Consider the following 20,667-nt stretch of genomic DNA (forward strand, 5'->3'; position numbering starts at 1 on the left):
GTTACTCAAGGATTTCTACTAGCCCTCGTCTTTTTACCTACCTGGTCCTCTGCTGCCTTCACTACTTCATCTCTCAAAGCTACCCATTCTTCTTCTACTGTATTTCTTTCCCCCATTCCTGTCAATTGTTCCATTATTCTCTCCCTGACCCCATTCCTGTCGATTGTTCCCTTATTCTCTCCCTGAAACTCTGTACAACCTGTGGTTCTTTCAGTTTATCCAGGTCCCATCTCCTTAAATTCCTACCTTTTTGCTGCTTCTTCAGTTTTAATCTACAGTTCATAACCAATAGATTGTGATCAGAGTCCACATCTGCCCCTGGAAATGTCTTACAATTTAAAACCTTGTCCCTAAATCTCTGTCTTACCATTCAAGATGGAATGAAAATGTAAATGTCATTGTGCAGAAGCCAGATGTCATAATGTGATTCATTGGAAGAATTCTGTGCCAGTGTTATTAATCCACGAAGTAAGCAAATCACAAAGCCATATACAACATCTACATGAGGATTATTTCTAAGTTTGGAACAGTCACCAAGATGGGTTAATGTAAGATATAGTGAAACTTCATAGAAAAGCAATAAGATTCTTGTTTAATCAGACTTAAAATCTGGCACAAAAAGCAACAGAATGTAGGAGGAAACGTACCCACATGAAAAACAGTTTTGCATCACCTTGATTTTCAGAGTTCTGAAAACTGTACAGAAAATTGGAAGAGAGATCAACATAAACATCATTTCCACTCTTTTTATTAATCTTGAAAACCACACATTGCATGTTGTACCACCATACAGCAAGACATTCAGAGGTGGTGGTTCAGACTGCTCTACACACCAGTACCTCTAATACCCAGTAGCATGTCCTCTTTCATTGATGCATGCCTGTATTCGTTGTAGCATATTATTTATAAGTTCATCAAGGCACTGTTGGTCCAGATTGTTCCACCCCTCAATGGTGATTCGGCATAGATCCCTCAGAGTGGTTGGTGGGTCACATCGTTATATAAACAGCCCTTTTCAATCTATTTCTGGCATGTTTGATAGGGTTCAGATTTGGAGAACATACTGGCCAATATGGCCGAGCAATGTCATCATCCTGAAAGAGGTCATTCACAAGATGTGCATGATGGGGGTGAGAATATTTGTCCATGAAGATGAATGTCTCGGTAAAATGCTGCCAATATGGTTGCAATATCAGTCGGAGGATGGCATTCACACATCATACAGCCATTATGGTGCCTTCCATGTTCACCAGCGATGTACGTTGGCCCCTCATAATGCCACTCCAAAACAGCAGAGAACCTCCACCTTGTTGAACTCACTGGACAGTGTGTCTAAGGCATTCCGTCTGACCATGTTACCACCAAACACATCTCAGACGATTCTCTGGTTGAAGGCATATACGACACTCATTCATAAAGAAAATGTGATGCCAATCCTGAGCAGTCCATTCAGCATGTTGTTGGGCCCATCTGTACCATGCTGCATGATGTTGTGATTGCAAAGATGGACCTCGCCATGGATGTCAAGAATGAAGTTGTGCATCATGCAGCCTATTGCGCACAGCTTGAGTCATAACATGACTTCCTGTGGCTGCACAAAAAGCATTATTCAACATGGTAGCATAGCTGTCAGGGATTATCTGAGCCATAATCCATAGGTAGTGGTCATCCACTGCAGTAGTAGCCCTTGAGTGGCTGAACGAGGCATGTCGTTGACAGTTCCTGTCTCTCTGTGTCTCCTTCATATCTAAACAACATTGCTTTGGTTCACTCTGAGAGGCCTGGACACTTCCCTTGTTGAGAGCCCTTTCTGGCACAGAGTAACAATGTGGGCATGATCAAATTGCATTTTGATCATCCAGGCATGGTTGAACTACAGACAACACGAGCCGTGTACCTCCTTACTGGTGGAATGAATGGAACTGATCGGCTGTCGGACCCCCTCCATCTAATAGACACTGCTCATATTTTGTTGTGTAGATCTTTGGGCAGGTTTAGTGACATCTCCAAACAGTCTAAGGAATGTGTCTGTGATACAATATCAGCAGTCAATATCTATCTTCAGGAGTTTTCGGAACTATGGTGATGCAAAACTTTTTTTGATGTGTGTAGATGTTTTGCATCTTGGAAACTTAGTCTAAAAACAAAGCAAGCTATGTTTAGGAGCAGGAATATGGACACTCATTCTTCCTATGCATTATCTAAGAACAGGAGAGGTAGAGTGTGCAAAGGAAAGGGGGGGGAGGGGGAGAGAAAAGATATTGGTACGTTATACATAATCTATCACACACTACATTGTGCCACACACAAATTGAATGTAGATATAAATGAAGTGTGAGTGTAGCAGGTATCATATGTGAACCTCTGATGATATTCTCTCATAATATAAATTACTTACCCAAACACACAAAACTTTTTCATTCATTTTGGATCATCTGTAGTAAAAGTATCAGAATTTTAGATTATAATATTTGAACTTAGTATACTGACTCACAAAAAGTGTCATTAGTGAAATTAAATATATTTACTTGAAGTCAAGAAATTAACTTATCATTTTTATTTAACTCATTGTTTCTATTATGGCTCATGTTGGGTAAGTGAATCAAAGTGAAGAACTGGTACCAAATTAGTTATATGAAATAGTGATCTTGTACCTATCATGTAAGATGCAAGTCAAACAGACAACCAGCAACAAGGTAAGAAGACTCAATATTTCTGAACCTGGCAAGTATGAGAATAATAATGGTAACTATTATTCACATATAACTTATTACTCTGCCATGGGTGGTATTCTGCAAAATACTTCATGTCAGAGTCAAAGACAATACAGGTACAAGTAGAAGAGAACACAAGGTCATATTTGTGCCAGATATTTTCAGTAATATGTGTACCATAAGTTATAAGGTGATTGAAGATTCAGTAGTGGATTGGATTTTAAGAACATGTATAACTAAGTTCAATGAGAACTACTCACACATATCCTGAATGAATGTAAAATCAATGACAATTCTGTTCCATTGCTTAAGCATTCTTTCACTAACTAAGAGAAGTTAATAGGTAAAATCTTGGAAAAATCATATACTAAATATGTTATCAAACAGAGCAAAAACATTTCTACTCTAATTTAAAAGAAATTAAAGACCTGAGGAAGATGTTGAGTTTAAAAGAAAGACATGAAGATCAGTGTAAAATTGGACATTGACACAGATTTGTGTATGTTGATTATCTGGAACTTGCAGAGGTATATGACATGTTTGGCAACATCATGAATTCTGCAATCATGAAGATTACCAGGCAGAAATAAATTAATTAATAAAAACAGCAATGATGTGGTCCTGAAAATAAACTTCAAGAATTCTAAATAAATTATGGGCAGATTTGAAGGATCAATTAACTGAGATATTTAGGTGAAATGACACCAAAGAGTAGCCTGGAACAGGACATTATTAATAATAGTGCTTATGAATTGGACTAGATGCATCAAATGATGAAGGGTGTCTGTAATAAAATCCTGTACATGTGTTCCTGTCCCAAGGCACATTTGTCAGACCTACAGCGTCATGTGCTTTGGAGACACTGTTTACAGAGAATGGCAACACAAATGGTCACAGATTTGTTTAATCCATGGGAAAGTTTCACAGAGATGCTGAAGAAACTAAACTGGCACACTCTTGAAGACAGATGCAAACTATCCCAAGAAACCCTACTGAAAAAGTTTCAAGAACCAGCTTTAACCGATGGCTCTTGGAGTATACTACCCCTTACATATTGCTCACATGCAGATTGTGAGACAAGATTACATTAATACAGCATGCACAGAGGCATTTAAACAATCATCCTTCCTGTGCTCCACACATGAATGGAGTAGGAAGAAACTCATAATTGGTACAATATACAGGGTGATTCACAAAGATATGCAAATATTTTAATATGTTATCCTAAAAGTAAAACTAAAGTAAAAAGTTCATATAAACATTGGTCCACAAATATTTGGTTATGGAGTTATGACTAATAAAAAATTTTGCCTGCAGTTTAGCAACTCTGGTAATATGAAGCCATCACAAAACTGTATGAGGTTAAAGTAAAGCATGATTTCCATTTATTTTGTGGTTATTGGTCTAGTTAATCTAATAAAACAGGTTCCAGATGTGTATCTGCAATAGTTTTCCAGAACATCCAAAGAAGCAAGGATTATTATACAAGTATATTTGTTTACTTTCTATTAATAATGTAGAAATGTTTATGTCATTGTTGGCAACTGTTAGTGAGTTGTGCCAGTCATTTCTTAACCTTGAAAAGAGTTAGTTTTCTGTATTGTTCAGTGAATTGTCTGGAACATAAAAAGCAAATTGGGCAAAATAGTAAATAAATTAAGAGCTTTATGAAATTGGTTCTTTGGTTCCCTGGATGTTTTGGAAAACTACTGCAGATAGATGTCTGGGAAATGTTTTATTAGATTCACAAAATAAATGGAAATCATGCTTTACATTAACCTCATACAGTTTTGTGGTGGCTTAATATTATCAAAGTTGCTAAATTTCACGCAAAATCTTTTATTAGCCATAACTTTGTAACTAAACATTTGTGGACCTATGTTTATATGAACTCTTTTCTTTAGTTTTACTTGTGGAATAACATATTAAAATATTTGCATATCTTCAGTAATCACGCTGTATACAGCTAAGCCTGCAATAATAAGTTTATTTCAACAATGACTCCTGTCAGAAGAGAAAAATAGAAACTACTCATTGACAATACACTATGCAAATATCAAACAAATAAAAGAGGATCACATAGAAATTAAAAAGAAGTGTGAGAAGTGAAGTAACTGTCTAAAATAGTTCTTGATAAAAAGAAAACAAATAAATCCTGTTCTCCCTTCACTCAACTTAGGCAGTGTTTGTGAACAGAACTAGATATAGCTTTATTAAAGCAATTGAACATGTTTCTGCTCATAGCCATTTATTTTACTTTTTTTTTGTCATATCAGTTTTGGGAATTTATGAATGAACTAAATTACACAGTAGGAAAGGTATTGAAACTGCTGTACATTCAACAAAGAGACCAGTATTTCATTCCTCTATGATCAGTCAATTACAAATATCACAAGTGATATAGTATTCACACAGATCTACAAAAGGTCATTCAAACCACAAAAAAAAGAAACTTACCTTTCCCTGCGCATCAACAGGGGCATCACGCTGAAGTAAAAGCTTTGCAACTTTCATGTTCCCATATTTTGCAGCGAGATGAAGTGGTGTGAAGCCTTTCTTTGTTGTAGCTGTGAGAGATGCTCCATGTTCCAATAAAACAGATGCGACCTGTACCAATTGAAAACAAGAATAGAAGTCATAGAAAGCTTTTAAAAGTGCATCAGTGATTTCAGACACAAATTTGAAGAAGAATGTAATACAGAAGTATTACAATCCCTTTGTCATAAGGTGGCCATAAGGCCATAACATAAGTTGCATTTATTTACAATTTCAAATAATATGCATTAATTAACAAAGTGTTCCACATGTATAAACATGGAAGAAAATGTTTGAGGTTGTGAATTAAACCTAGGAATATGATAGTAAATCGAAGCTTCTATTATTCTTTTTCAGCTGCTATTTATTTGGAACTTCAAATAAATATTAACTATGTACTGTTAGAACTGATATTCATTTTTCTGCAGTTATTGTCAACTGTGATACTGTTATGAATTTGCAATCCCAGAGTCTAGACATTCAAGCACTTTAGGCAGTGATTGATGAATATAATTTCAATTTATCTCTGAATTTCTAAAAATTATGAGGCAGTATTATGTATCTTCAGCAGCAAACATAAATGATACAGCCAAATGACACAAGACTATGCCAGCTTTCAGAACTATTAGTTCTTTCACTGAGGAAAAGAGAGGGATGGTTTGGTAAATCTTTCAAAGAAAAGGTAGATCAATTCGTTGGGCCCAAGAGCAGGGAACATAGACTGGGAGCTCAGTAACTTGGCCTTCCCTTTTTAACCTGCCTTGAACCATCCTCCTCTTCTTTCCAATGATGGAAAGATCTGAAAGCTAAGATAGTGTTGTGTACTTTCACTTTTATGCGTATTGGTCAGTACCAATATTTATTTTACCACCTGGATATAATTACTGATAAACAATTCTGTCTCACAGTTCAACAATTTTTATTGACTGAATTTGCTTTAGATGAAAATTTGTTTGTGTTCTTCAGCTTTCAAAACCCTATGTCCTATTCTTTTGTCTGTAATGTCACTTTTTTTTTTTAAATAATTTTATAAATTTGTGTGTGCAGTCTCTCAACATCAATTCAAAATATATTGTCTGTGGATGGATAGAGTAATGAATTTAAGAAACTGGATTTAACATCAGTGGTTTGTATCTCACAACAGCTTGTTGAATAGTCTCATTTGAGAATAAAGATCACTATTCTCAATCTCACATTAGGATTTAAATACATGAAATGGCTTTACAACTCCACAGTTACTTCCAAACATAAAGGACTACTTATTATTAATGAAAACCACTATAAATTAATAAATGAAATGGAGTGTAAACTCTCATCTGCACACACAACACCTACTAGCCATTATAGGATTTACTCAAATTAATGAGAACTTCAATAACTTTTTTGGGATTGATGTTGGACTAGAATTGGAAAGTTACACAAGAAACTCCAAAAATAAGTTCCTGGGTCAGACTGTAATCTAACTGAAATCAAAAGCTGCATAGTAAAATGGTGTCATGTCCAGCTGACACCCACACAGATGATGGATTTCCCAAAGTTCCATTCAATTGGCTCATCAGTGTTTTGTTCCAGTTTTGGTTTTGTCATCCCTTTGCACACTGAGAAATTCAGCAAACAAATTTTCAAGTGTTAAAGAAGAGCAGAAGGAAGGTTAGCCATTGTGTCAACATGATTTATATGGAGTATAAGCTGAGCTTCTGAAGGGTAGAAAAGTGGTCATGGGTATGGGTGTGGGGAGAGCAGAGGGTAAATTAAATAGTATTTTGAGGAACCATTGTAGGCTTTGACTGAAGCAATTTAAGTAAACACAGGAAACCTACATCAGAAAGTTGGGATGGTCAGACAGTAATTTTAATCCAGCTGCTCCTGAATATAGGGCCAGTGTCTCAACCACAACATTGCCACAGTTAGGATCTGATCATTCAGATACATTTAAGCAAACTGTTGATCAGTACTTTTTAATTGTATGCTATGAAGTTTTGTAAAATCATGAACCAAACTGTTTGACAGGAACCAATTGCTGTATAATCCTCTCACTTGTATGTCTTATCTGGCTGTTGACCAGTATGATTCTGTCAGCAGCAAATGTTCAGAGTTTTTAATACTTCTTCCAACTTTTTTGATCACTTAGATGAAAAATATCATCAGCTAAAATCTTGAAGGATGATGTATCAGATATCGCACATTATGAGCCTGATTGGATTTCTGACATACAGTCAAGTCAAGCAAAGCCTTATGAAAGTCCAACTGACAGACTGTTAAGAAGTTACTGTACAAAACCTCTCTCTCTCTCTCTGTGTGTGTGTGTGTGTGTGTGTGTGTGTGTGTGTGTGTGTGTGTGTGTGTGTGTCCATGTAGAGGGTTTAGGGTGGGGAAGGATCAAGAAAGGGATCTACCAGTAACTAGCTGGAGTGGTGATGTAATTGGCCCATTACAACTCAAAGCTTCATGTGTCATTAAAAGAAAATTTAAGAAATTACAGCAAGTTTAAAAACAGGACAAAAAGCTTCAAAATATATAAATCTAGTCACCTACCGTCATTACAGTTTAGGATGGTTCATGAGAAAATGTGTAATTTTGTGATGTAGTGTGCTGCTGTTTTAAAAAGATGCCACAAGTGGTGGCAGGACACTACTCTTCCATGTGGTGCAGTAGGCGTGCAATATATGAGAATTTATTGGCACTTCAAGTAACAGTTGTGATCAAAAACCAACCAACTGGCATATAATATAGTAGAAACATGGACTTACATCCAAAGAGTGAGACTTGCTTGTATAAACAACAAAGAATGTGTCCAGTAGTTGTTAGAACAGAATAGTACATCATACTATAACTGAAAATATGCATTAGAATGTATAATTCTGATGTCTCTTTGGAAATTCAGTCTATTAAGCATCTGGAATGCCAAATCATTCTGGTTTTATTAAGCTTGATGAAGGTGTCTTCACAAAACTATGTCTGATAAATACTCATATCTATTCCACCAGCATATTCACAGCGCATCTAGTGCAAGTTTGAAATACTAGTATCTAATAAAATGAGGACATGTATAAATGGGGTCTTGAGGAGTCTTAGGCAGTGAAAATGAAATGTTTTGATGTTCATGGGAAAAGAGGGAGCAGGTAGGTGGGAGGGAGACAGACTTAAACAAGTTTGAACTTCACATTTATTTAAAACTATACCAATTTCAGTGCAGGAAAATCAAGTATTTACTCCAACATACAAATTGTGGGTGTAGTTAGTTTTGTACTGCTTAGTTTTCTCAACACTTAAGTGATATATTTGTACTGATGAGTGAAATTCACTGATAACCACCATTCACAGGAGATGGAGTGCACCATTCAAATTAACTAGCAATATTAATTATCAGTGGATAAGATAGGGCAAGTCACAGCATTGAAAAGGAAATCATGATTGATGAAAGTTTGTAGCCAAGTATTTTGATGTTTGAGATATGTGGCAGTATGGAGTTGCAGTGAACTGATTTAAAAATGGACATGTATGTATACTTTAAACTGGATACAGATAAATGTGGTTCCTGCTTGAAACTGCTTTTGATTGTCTGTAACCTTTACAGGAGCTGGGCTACAATGACATTTTATGCTATATCATACATTTTATAAGTAACTAAACATATTATTTTATAAAAAATATCATTTCCAGCTATATATGAGCTGCATACAAACATTTTCTCAGTAGCTGTGTGAACACAATCCTAGGCTATTTGTGTTAAGTGGTACTTGCAACTTAAACTTTGCATGCATTTCTTTTTAACACTCTGACCTATGATCAAAAATTCAATTTTTGTGAAGAGAGCATTGTCAATGGGGGAACAGACTCTGTTTATTTTAGAATACTTGTACGTTACTGAACTTGAATATAACTAACTACTGAAGTGCATGTTCCTTATGCAGTAATCTTGAAATGCCAAGTGACAATGTAGAACTTTTTATGTAATTTTGTGTCTAAGGAATATGATGTCTGTGAATTACACTATCTCACATAAAATTTAGCTCTACTATACACACAATAAATACTGTGTAATCATGACCTACAACTAAATCTGAAGATTAACAAGAAATCATTTTTAATCAGGTTAGTATGTCTTCTATTGCAATCATATTTCAGTATTATATGTGACAAGATGGGGAATAATATCATTAAACTTTAAATATAGAGAAGATGAGATTATGACATTATAGAATATCTTAAAATATACATGGTAAACAAAAGTTATAAACTGTACTATCTGTGGAACCTTGTTCAAAGAGCTTCGAATTTTCAACAATTTATCATTTATGAATGCAAATTTTGGGTCTATTAACCCACTTATAGTATGGTAGAGGTGGTGAAAGGGTTGCTCTGTAGACAATGTAGTTTCATAGATATAAGAAGAATTGAAAATCCGCTCAACTAAGTAATAGCTTTTTAAAAAAAATCATATCAACACAAGCCCACAAATTAAAGATACATTCATTGAGAAGCCTACCTATTAAAACTGTGGTATACAGTATCTGTCTTCAAAATTACACTTACACTTCACTCTAAAACACACATAAGTAGTTGAGGGTACTTTGAATACCACAACCATTTCCTCCCTTTCCCACTCCCTTTACTAATGGTGTTTGGGATGAAAAACTCTCAGTATCTGGTGTCAATATGAGTCCAAACTTCACCTTCCAATCCAACCTAGACATTGGGTAATGCTACAGATCAGTCTGTCACCATAACCTATGTTCCAAAAACTAATACAGATGTAAAAGAAATATTGCAGTGTTCACCTTCTTTCTGTTTGTGTGCATATGAACTCATGTACCACATCAATGTCTCATTACAGGACTAAACTAAACTCCTAGTCTTGTGCAGAATTTTAGGTCACATTTTTCAGTATGATTTGTCAGAAAGTGTCCAATACTATAAATAGAAGCCACAAAGTCCTACAAGAAGTTGAAAAAACCAAAACAAAAACATAAGATATGTTACACTTACATATTTATATGTTTCATTTCCTTTAACATATTTCCATTTTCATTCATACAGTTGCCCTAATGCTAAGCCAGCTGTTCAAAACACTCTTGGGACCATTTATTATAAACAGCCTTCAATCACAGTGTCACATCTTCATCAGAATTTGTTAAACAACTTCCTTTCAATTTTAATTTTAGCTATGAAGAGAATAGAAACTGACCAGTGGATGGTTGGATAATTATGGCAGATGACTGATGCAGTAATGTTATAAAATGTAAACTTTTTGACCCAGGAACATCACACTTATTAAAATAATCTGTATATTATGCCATGGTTGAAGAATTTTCACTAGAATTTCAATTACATTTTATGCTGAACACACTGTAGAATGAGACTCCCTTCTGTCACACATTTATAGAGAATATCTCAAATAGCAAATAGTCCTGCATGAAAGGAAATGAGCAAAGGTCACTTCTGTTCACAAAAAGGGTAAAGTATTGGATGCAAGAAATTACAGGCCGATACCACAGATTATAATCAGTTGCAGGATCCTAGAGCACAGTCTAAGCACAAAAATTATAATAAAATCTTCTCTAAAAAATTTGGCATGGATTCAGCAATAACCAATTATATGCAGCACAGCTAAATGTTACATATATGATATCTTGCAAACAGTAGACAATGGTAAACAAGTAGATCCTATTTTCCCAGGTAATCAAAAGGTACTTTACATGCTACCACACTGTACACTTGCACAGTTGGACAGAGCACATTCACAGATATATGGTAAACTCAATGAATATTTAACTGATAGCAACCAGTACATACAACAGGACTGAAAGTACGTTGGTTGTGCTCCACAGCAGGGTTATAGGACTTCCAGTGTTCTCAATATATGTATATAACTTGTCAGATAGGATAAGCGGTCATCTACAATAAATTATCATCATGTAAGGAAATTTGAAAAGATTTGGATAAAATTTCCACTCGATATATGATAGCTCTCTTTAAATGTACATAAATATGAGATAATGCCTCAGCAAATGTACAGAACAAGATAATATCTGGTTACAAGGTTAGCCGTGAATGTCTTCTGCAGATCAAATTATAAATATGAAGACTGGAAATGGAAAAATGTCATGTGTAAAATCTGACATTTTTCAGGAAAACTGTAATGGCATGGAGCAGAGTTTGTAGCCACAAACAGCACACCAAGAGGGGATCAGCTGCCACTGGTTGTCATCCTGCTTGATCAGCATCTATTGGCAGCAGTGAGATGCCTCTGTGACTTGTTACAGGTGCAAATGCCCCAGTGCCAGATTTGAAGAAGCCACTCCTGCTTGACCGACTTCCACATTCTGATGCTCACTGATGATTGACACACTTGTCTGGGACATCACCTCTGTTACAGATTGTTCAGTGTGACATATGAACACATGTTACTACTGTAAAGTCAGTAAGTGACAGCAACATTTTATACCACATGGACCAGCCACAGTCACAGAACAGCTGGGCAGCGATGTGGAAATGGAAATGAGCGCTTGGAATCATTGGCCAGGAGGCCCCTTACGGGGCAGGTCCGGCCACCTTGGTACAAGTCTTATTACATTTGATGCCACATTGGGTTACCTGTACACTGGATGGGGATGAAATGATAATGAAGACAACACAATACCTAGTCCCTGAGCAGAGAAAATTCCTGACCCAGCCAGGAATCGAACCGGGGCCCGTAGGATGGCAATCCGTCACGCTGACCACTCAGCTATCAAGGCGGACGGCAGAAATGTGACACACAGCTTGGTCATTTAGGCTCTGAATCACAATCCTTTCTCTGAGGCTCTGCCTCTGCCCCTGGCAAAGTATCAGAGAGGAAACACTTGGTGTGGTGTAGTCTGATGCATTCACCATGGAGCAGCTATGGTGGGCCAGCACAACAGGGCTGGTAAGTGTGAGCCATCTCTTGAGGTGGCAGCCAGGGCAGAGGCATCTGTTCAGCCCTATTACCTTCATACTGTGCCAGATATCAGCAGTGTTGGTACCACTGAACAATGTATTTATTTTATGTACCATTGATGCTACTAGCTTCAAAATCCAATGATTGTAGACAAACAGCAATAAAGAAGTTCTTGTATTTATGAACTGTCTTCTCCTGCTGTGCCTGCATACATATTCAGCAGGCAACTGCCACCCATATCCAGCCATAATGCTACACCCATTATAATAGGTGTTAGAAGAAATACTGAAGGTGAAGATGGTCATGCAGAAGACAGCAGCTAGTTACATGGTACTGCACCGGGGTCATTTTATGCAGCAGTATACGTAAGTGCTTAATTTAAAGTTTGTTTGGGGGCTATATGGTTGTTTCCATATACTTTCTTCTTCCTTTCCATTTTGTTTTGCAGTATGGATAAACAAGTTTTGGCTCAAGATGTGATTCAGCATCTGATAGATCAAGTAATTTAGTATCAGACAGAATTAAGATGACTAAGGGAGGAAAATAGGGAACAGTCATATCGTAGTGCACCTATCCTTAGTACTAACACTGCTTTGTTGGTCACTCCATTTTCTGGGAAATCAGGGGAAGATTTCTTTGTGTTTTTTTTTTATAATTTAAATACAGCCACTAGGTTGGGAGATTGGACCTCAGGGAAAAATGGGTAGATGGATATAAAAGGGAAATAAACTGAGATACTAACATGAGCTGCATAATGGGATATTTCAGAAACACAGGCAATCGGTAAAGATATTTGTGAACCATATTTGCAAAATTAATATCAGTGTATATTAGCTTACTGAGGATGATATTGTGAATATAGGTATATAACAGGAAGCTGAGCAGAGAGCACTTGATGCATTTTTATGGGGTTTATGGCCAGAAATCACACACACAACTCATATGCAATTCCCAAAGTCTCCGAAAGAAGCAATGGAAATCATGGTAGCACTGACAGAGATTGGTGTGGTCACCAAACCACAGGTAAATAAGGAAATATTTAATAGAGATACCAAATGTCTTCGATGAGGTCGTAGAGGTCAAATATCAGGGAACAACAGTGTCAGGCATATAAACATTTTGGTCATTCTAACTGCAATTGCAAGAACAGAAGTTCACAGAGACAAGGAAAGTGGTCACAGGGTGGACCTCATACGCCACCATTAAATCATGCATAAGATGGTATGTCCACAGTACAACACTCCCAGTAAGGGCTAGAACAGGGCACCTCTGAGCGCAATCAGCGGCAGACTTTTTTATGAGCAGTTATGTACAAATGTTCATTAGATACTGTATCTCAAGTATTTGTGCCAAGTAGGAAAGTTTGGAAATTTTTGGTAAGATCTTATGGGACCAAACTACTGAGGTCATCGGTCCCTATGCAAAGTATGAATATACTTGGTAAAGTATACTGGAAATTAATCGTTTTAGGTGGGGGTCAAATTGATTCACTCAATTTAGCAGAGCGGGGATTCTGAGTGGGGATGGGTTTATATAGAAGTTCTACCTATGGCTGGCAGTGGTTACAAAGCTGTACTTGGTTTAGATTTCCTAGATGCGCATCATGAGAAAATTGACTTGGAATGGCATATAGTAGAATTGGATGGAATTACAGCTGGAAAACCATTACTGTCGCAAGGGATGCCTGAGACATTGTGAGGGCCGCCTAAACTGGGTACCATGGTCCTTAACCTCAACTTATGGGATATCATGCCAAAAAGTAGCTGAAAATTAATCTGGGCTCGTGTAGGAACTGGTCTGTTATTGTTGACACTTTGTATGAGAATGAAGACTTAGGTAAACTACAATATTTGGCATGGTATAGGTTATCCTATGTATGAGAAATTGTTGGAAGCAGAGTTGTGCTTGTCAGTACTGAAAACTTTAGTCCTTGTGGAATAAAGCTATCATGTTGTAACTTGATAAGAATTATTTAACTACTGAGAAAGAAATGCTAGCATATGGAGTAACCTATTTCTGATGTTATTTGTATATATGGCATTTTAGAGTAATAACCAAACATGTGGCCCTCAAATAGTTACTCGGACTTAAAGATCCAGCTAGAAGATTAACTAGAAGGGAGTTATGTTTTAGTGAGTTTGATTTTGATGTAGTACACTGTCCAAATAGATTGCACAAAAATGCTGTGGTATCGATAGTGTCTATACTGACTGCACATGGCACATCTCTGTGGAGGACATATTAAAATTTGCCTCTGTCAGATGCTGCTATAGAGGGCTCACCACACACTGCTAGGTGGTGCTAAACACACCAAAGAAGGACAACAAATTTGCATCAGCTCACTGTCTGCAATTGGGGTTGGTTTTTGCATCTTAGCTAATGCACTCAGAGTTCCACCTCAGATATTCTCCAGATTTCATCAGACTACTCTCAGATCATGCCAAGAGTACAAACAACAGTGCAGCAATAGCTTACAAAGCTAGTTAGACTACATAAACCCAGTGCAACAGTATTGCTACTCCAACTGCTGGTAACTATTGAAAACTGGTACTAGTGGAACACAGAGAGAGACTGCAGAGACACTACAGGATACAAAGTTATGTATGCTTTATACAGATTACATTGTAAAGAAATACATGTCATTTTAACCATTCTATAGTATTTGATGTGTTCATCATGATGGAAACAAAAACACAGCTGGTATAAGTCAAAAAATACACACCAAGGAATTGTGTAGTAGGGATGCATAGGAGCTGAAGAAAGTGCAATGCAATGACCTAGATAACCTGCAGTTTACCAGACAGCCACAATTCAGCATGGAAGATTGAGTGATGTACAGGAAGATGGGATGTGAGCTAAACATAATAGTGCCAGCAAAATTACAGAATGAAGTGTTGAGGCAGGCCCATGATTAATTCTAGCTAGACACACTGGTCACACAGCAACAGAATACAGAGTAGCACAATGCTACTGGTGGATGGCATATAGACAAGACATCAATTATTATATCAAGATTTGTTTCCCAATATCCACAAAGGATGGAACTCAGTCACCAAAAGATTATGTTACAAAGGTTACCACAGGCTGATTAACCATTTCAGATGATGTTCTCAGACCATTTGCTCAAACACCATGAAGAAACCATTATTTACTAACAACAATCAATCATTTTTCACATATTGTTTCCATGACAGCCATACCTGACTCGCACACAGTATCAGTGGAACACACGATGGTCAATCATTGTGGACCAAAGTTCACACTGGAAACAGTAATAACAGGCAAAGGAATGAATTTTATGTCTGATTTAATAAAGTATTTATGACAGGTATTGTGCATTAAGAAACTTAGGACCAGTGTATTGCACCCACAAGGAAATGGTCAAACAGAAAGATTCCATCAAATGACAGCAAAAATGTTAAATTACTACATTAACTCTCAGCACAATGACTGGAATACCTTACTTTCACATGTCATAGGAACAGAGAATTCAAAAAGAGCAAAGCAGTATCCCAGAAGATGTCTTCTCCTTTTGAGCTTTTTAAGTAAAAGGGAGTGGCTAGATTCTGGCAGTCCAATCTTGAAAACTGTTTTCAGTACAGCCAATGCAGAGGACCAAGATAAAATAAATAAGGCTATAAAACAAGTACAGGCAGATGTAGAAGGTAGCCTGGGAACAGTAGATCTAGTTACTATGCTGCTCACCAGCAAGGAAAAGGACACAGCAAACAATACCAGACAGTCATGCATCTTGGCTGCAATGCTAATGTCCCATGTCCAGGCATTAGCAGACATCACTAATCATGCTTTGGGTATATTTAAGGACTATTTGGATAACATAGATACCAGGTTAATGGTATATAAGGCTATTCAGCAACCTCACTGACAGTATTACTGATGCACATACAAAAATTACTGAACTACATGAAGACCTGTTACATGCTGTTCATAGTCATTTCACACTGATACTACAACCTCCATTTTAGTTATTGGAAGGCTTACATAAGGTCTGAGCAGAGTTACCTGCACCATTAGAGTTGCTAACAGCAGTAGGGAATTTTTTTATTGCTATTTCATCATATGGCCAATGTCACGAGAACTGAAAATTCAAATACAAATACAATTAACTTGCAGAGACTGCAGAACAAAGTGTTACGCCCTCCACACTTACCCAGCAGCCTGGGACATTTTAAAAACAATTGTACATCTGAAAGTATACAAAGTACTAATGGTCACCCCAAACAAAGAGAACCACACACTGCTTTTTACTCAGAAATAACTGTGCTGCTGAACTGGGCCAATCAGCATCTGCCCTACATAATGGTTACACCCTGTCCATCATAAGTTGTGCAAGTTCATCTTGTTCCATTCCCAGAAATCTGGAACAGAATGTCCTGAAGAGATAATCACAGACAAAACAGAATTATTGCAAAGAGTAGACCTGCACTCATCATACTCTGTGTTAAACTAACTGATTATTATTTTTACTTGTTATGAGTTAGTAAATTACAATGGCACACACTGCATAGAATTACAGGGTCAAGGGCTATTGATCAACACACCCAATGCAATATTTCTGGAGCAACTTTTCAATTATCCGCCACATCACTGGAACCACCAACCTACATACCACCCACATATTAATATACCTACCTGGCATACCTTTAGACATCCTACCAGTTGAATACCTGACTTACCTGAATAATACTTCAGATCTAACCCTACTCCCCTCCCTAGATCAGATGTTAGCCACACAAAATGGCCAAGTATCAATGTAGAAACTTTTAGTCCATGTAAAACGGTATCATAAGAATATCAACACCAACTCATAACTATAGCAACCTTGACCTCAGCTTCCTACATGATTTTAGCTGTAGTAGGTATTGGAAGGCTTACATAAGGTTTGATCAGAGTTACCAGCACCATTGGAGTTGCTAACAGCAGTAGGGAAATTTTTTTTATTGCTATTTCATCATATGGCCAATGTCACGAGAACTCAAAATTGCAATAGGTATAGGATTGGGGAGAAGAGACGTTTGTGGCACAACTTGACTAGAAGAAGGGATCGGTTGGTAGAACATATTCTGAAGCATCAAGGGATCACCAATTCAGTATTGGAGGGCAGCGTGGAGGGTAAAAATCGTAGAGGGAGACCAAGAGATGAATACACCAAGCAGATTCAGAAGGATGTAGGTTGCAGTAGGTACTGGGAGATGAAGAAGCTTGCACAGGATAGAGTAGCATGGAGAGCTGCATCAAACAAGTCTCAGGCCTGAAGACCACAACAACAGGTATTGCTCACTATCATTTTAAGCAGAAAGTTGCCCACATTATATCGCCAACAGCCTTTAACCTCTGCATTTAAATCAGTGATGGCAGCACAAACCAGAAACAGAATTAATTGCAGACAAAAACTCCATGTGTGGGCCAAGAGCTTGCAAGGTTGAAAAGACGTGTAAATAGTGAAAAGCACCAACCAGCTATCACAGTGAGTGAAGTATGGGACATGAAGTGCAAATACTCATAAATAAATCAGTGCTTCTGCTGCAGCCAGTTTTCAATGGATATCCAGAGACCAAATTTTTCTTAGGAGAAACGAATTGTAATAGGATGGGCAGTAGTAGAGCTTGGATGAAGAACAGAGCAACAAGAAACAGACATTGGCCACTGCCAGCTGTCACCTTGCTCGATCAGCACACCTCAGCAGAAGCAAGATGATTTTGTGAGACTGTTCTAAGTTTTAATGCCATGGGGCCTGCTATCGAGAAGTAACTCCTGCTTGACAGATCCCATATGCCAACACCTGCTGGCAATTACAACAGCCACCACGGACTTTGCCTCTGCTCCAGATTGTTCAGCATGACATACAGAACACACTTACTATCGTGAAGTCAGCTAGCAGAAGGTGCATTTAAACTCCATCCAGAAAAGCAATCATTGTCAAACAGTTGGGCAGCAGTGAGATGTGCAGCCTGTGTTGTTCACTGCCATATCAACAACACTGCCATCTCTACCATTATCAGAGTCCAGTCCGCCAGCTGAGCATCTGGGTCTTTGGGCACTCTGCCATCTTCTTGGGACTACATTGTTGGGGTCTAGCCATTCCCACCCCTGCTGAGGTGTCAATGAGAGACTTCAATATCCAACACTAATGGGCATGGCACAGCACAATGTATTCACTGCAGAGCAGTTATACCAGGCTGGTATGATATGGGCCAGGAAATGCAAGTCTTGTCTTCATGCAACAGCCACAGTGAAGGGGCCTGCTCAGCATTATTGCCTTCATATCATGCTAGAGGTCAGAACTATGGGTGCCACTGAACAATGTATTTGCTTGCTCACCACCAATGCTGGTAGCATTGGTGGTGAGTCCAATAACCACAACTTCCTAGCAGATTAAAACTGTCTGCCAGACTAGGATATGAACTTCAGAATTTGGCTTTTCATGGCCAATTGCTTTACGAACTAAGCTAGTACAACTTATAACTAGTCCTTGTAGCTCTATTTCTACCAATACATCATCTCCTATCTTCCAAAGTTGACAGAATTTCTCCTGTGATACTTGTGAGACTAGCACTCCTGGAAGAAAGGATATTGTCGAAGCTGGCTTAGTCATAGAATGGGTGATTGTTTCCAGAATGAATTTTCACTCTGCAGTTGGCATGTGCACATTACTCAAATCTGGGACCTGTGGGCAAGTACAGAAATACAAGACTACTGTTTTAATCAATAGAACTGGAGTCAACAAAAACCACTTCTCATATATGTTACAATTTGGACCTCTAGGGGGAAGCACAGCTGGGGACAAATGCTATGCCTCATTTATATAACACATATTTGAAATGATTGTTCATGGTTTGACACACAGATCAAAACTAAGGACATGCAACAGAATACTGAGAACACAATAGCACTGAAAATGCATTTTGGGTCTAAGTGGCATTTATAATGTTTCCTTTGTTGTATTTAGAGGTAATACTAAAAAGAGATACAACATGGGTCCAGTACTACATATGGCTCATGGAAGACTTGTGGTGGAAGGATTCTGGAAAATAGCTGTGCACCTGCAAAGGAAACTACAAACAAGAAACTAGTATGACCAGTTCTAGAGTTTCATCTCAGTGCTTGTAGTCTTTATTAAGTAGGTGTGACAACAGTCATGGAAAAAATTGAGAAATGAATTGCTAGGATCATTAAAGGTCAGAATAGCTGATATAGAATTGTAAGAGAGATGTTCTGGAAATTGAAATATGAAGAATGGCAATGTAGTTCTCACAAAATCCTGTTGGCTTAATTTAGAGAACCTGTATTCATGGAAGCTGTGTGATCATTCTACTGCTAACATTACATGCACTGTACAGTAGGTTGAAGGTTATATATGGAGAAGTTGCCATCTTCACCTGCCAATGAAGTGACACTGCTTACCCTCAATACAATAGCTGCCCTCTTCTCAGAGGATATAATTATTACATTAATGTGGAAGAAAAGTCAGTGCATCAATTTTGCATTTTACCTTTCTTCACATTTATTATCATGATTATTATTTTTGATTATTCCATTTTGAGAGAGCGATTGAACTTGAGTAGTCATGAGTTGTTCTTCTTTCTTCATTGTTCCCAAATTCTCTTCGTATGTTCACTGTGTTCTATCTTGCGTTCTTCCAACCATCTTTTTTCTGTTCTGTTCTCCATATGTTCTTGTTTAAGTGTGTGTTTCTTCACATTTATTTCAAACAATTTTGATCTCTCTTGTAATATAATTTCTAGGGAGATGAGAAAATGGCGTAATCACAGTTTAAAAGGAAGTTTATTTTGTTTTGTTGATCATATATATTTAGCATAGTATTTCACCTATACGTATTTCATAGGTACTTTCTGTGGCAAACACAACAAACAAAAATTAGTGTAATCAAATATGTCAATTAAAACTGTGTACCATGTCAGGACTCTTCTAAAGTTTCAAAACAGTACCCACTTTACTACAGAAGAGAAGATCCATTCTGCAAAGAGCTGCTTTGCTGTGGCTAAGTTGTTTCTTGTACAGATTGTACAATAGCTAACAATAGGTAAAAATTGTGGAAGCAATGGAAGACATCTATCAATGTTTGTAAAGTTGAAGAGTTGAATCAGAAACACAGAAAATACTGAAAATAATGACACTCCAGAAGTAATGTCAGAAGATATGCTGACAGCCATATCAAGTGTAAAGAAAGCGAAGATTCATGAAGAGGGTGGTGTTGGAAAACACATCTTTAAAACTACAGAGAAAATAAATAGTACATATGAAACTTGCAAAATTATCCACAGGATCTCTGTAGAGGACAAGAATGCCCCAAAACTAGTACAATGCTGTAGCAGTTCTGCCTGATGGAAATGCAACATACAAGAAACTATAAACCTGTCAATTATTTTACACTTTGACTTTCTTCCATTTTCATCACACCTGTATCAACACAAACACACCACAACACAGCATTGCCAAGATGCATGACAGATA

At 37.4% G+C, this 20,667-nt stretch overlaps 1 protein-coding gene across 1 annotated transcript in view; it reads right to left on the reverse strand.

Annotated features, from left to right (window-relative positions):
- LOC126297950 (titin-like) overlaps nt 1-20,667 on the reverse strand; it is an 817,179-nt gene that overhangs the window by 506,148 nt on the left and 290,364 nt on the right. Inside the window, exon 11 of the mRNA XM_049989271.1 lies at nt 5,172-5,321. Within this exon, the coding sequence (XP_049845228.1) occupies nt 5,172-5,321 (150 nt within the window). The remainder of the gene's footprint in view (nt 1-5,171; nt 5,322-20,667) is intronic.

Source organism: Schistocerca gregaria, chromosome X (genome assembly GCF_023897955.1).
Source record: "Schistocerca gregaria isolate iqSchGreg1 chromosome X, iqSchGreg1.2, whole genome shotgun sequence".
Lineage (NCBI taxonomy): Eukaryota > Metazoa > Arthropoda > Insecta > Orthoptera > Acrididae > Schistocerca > Schistocerca gregaria.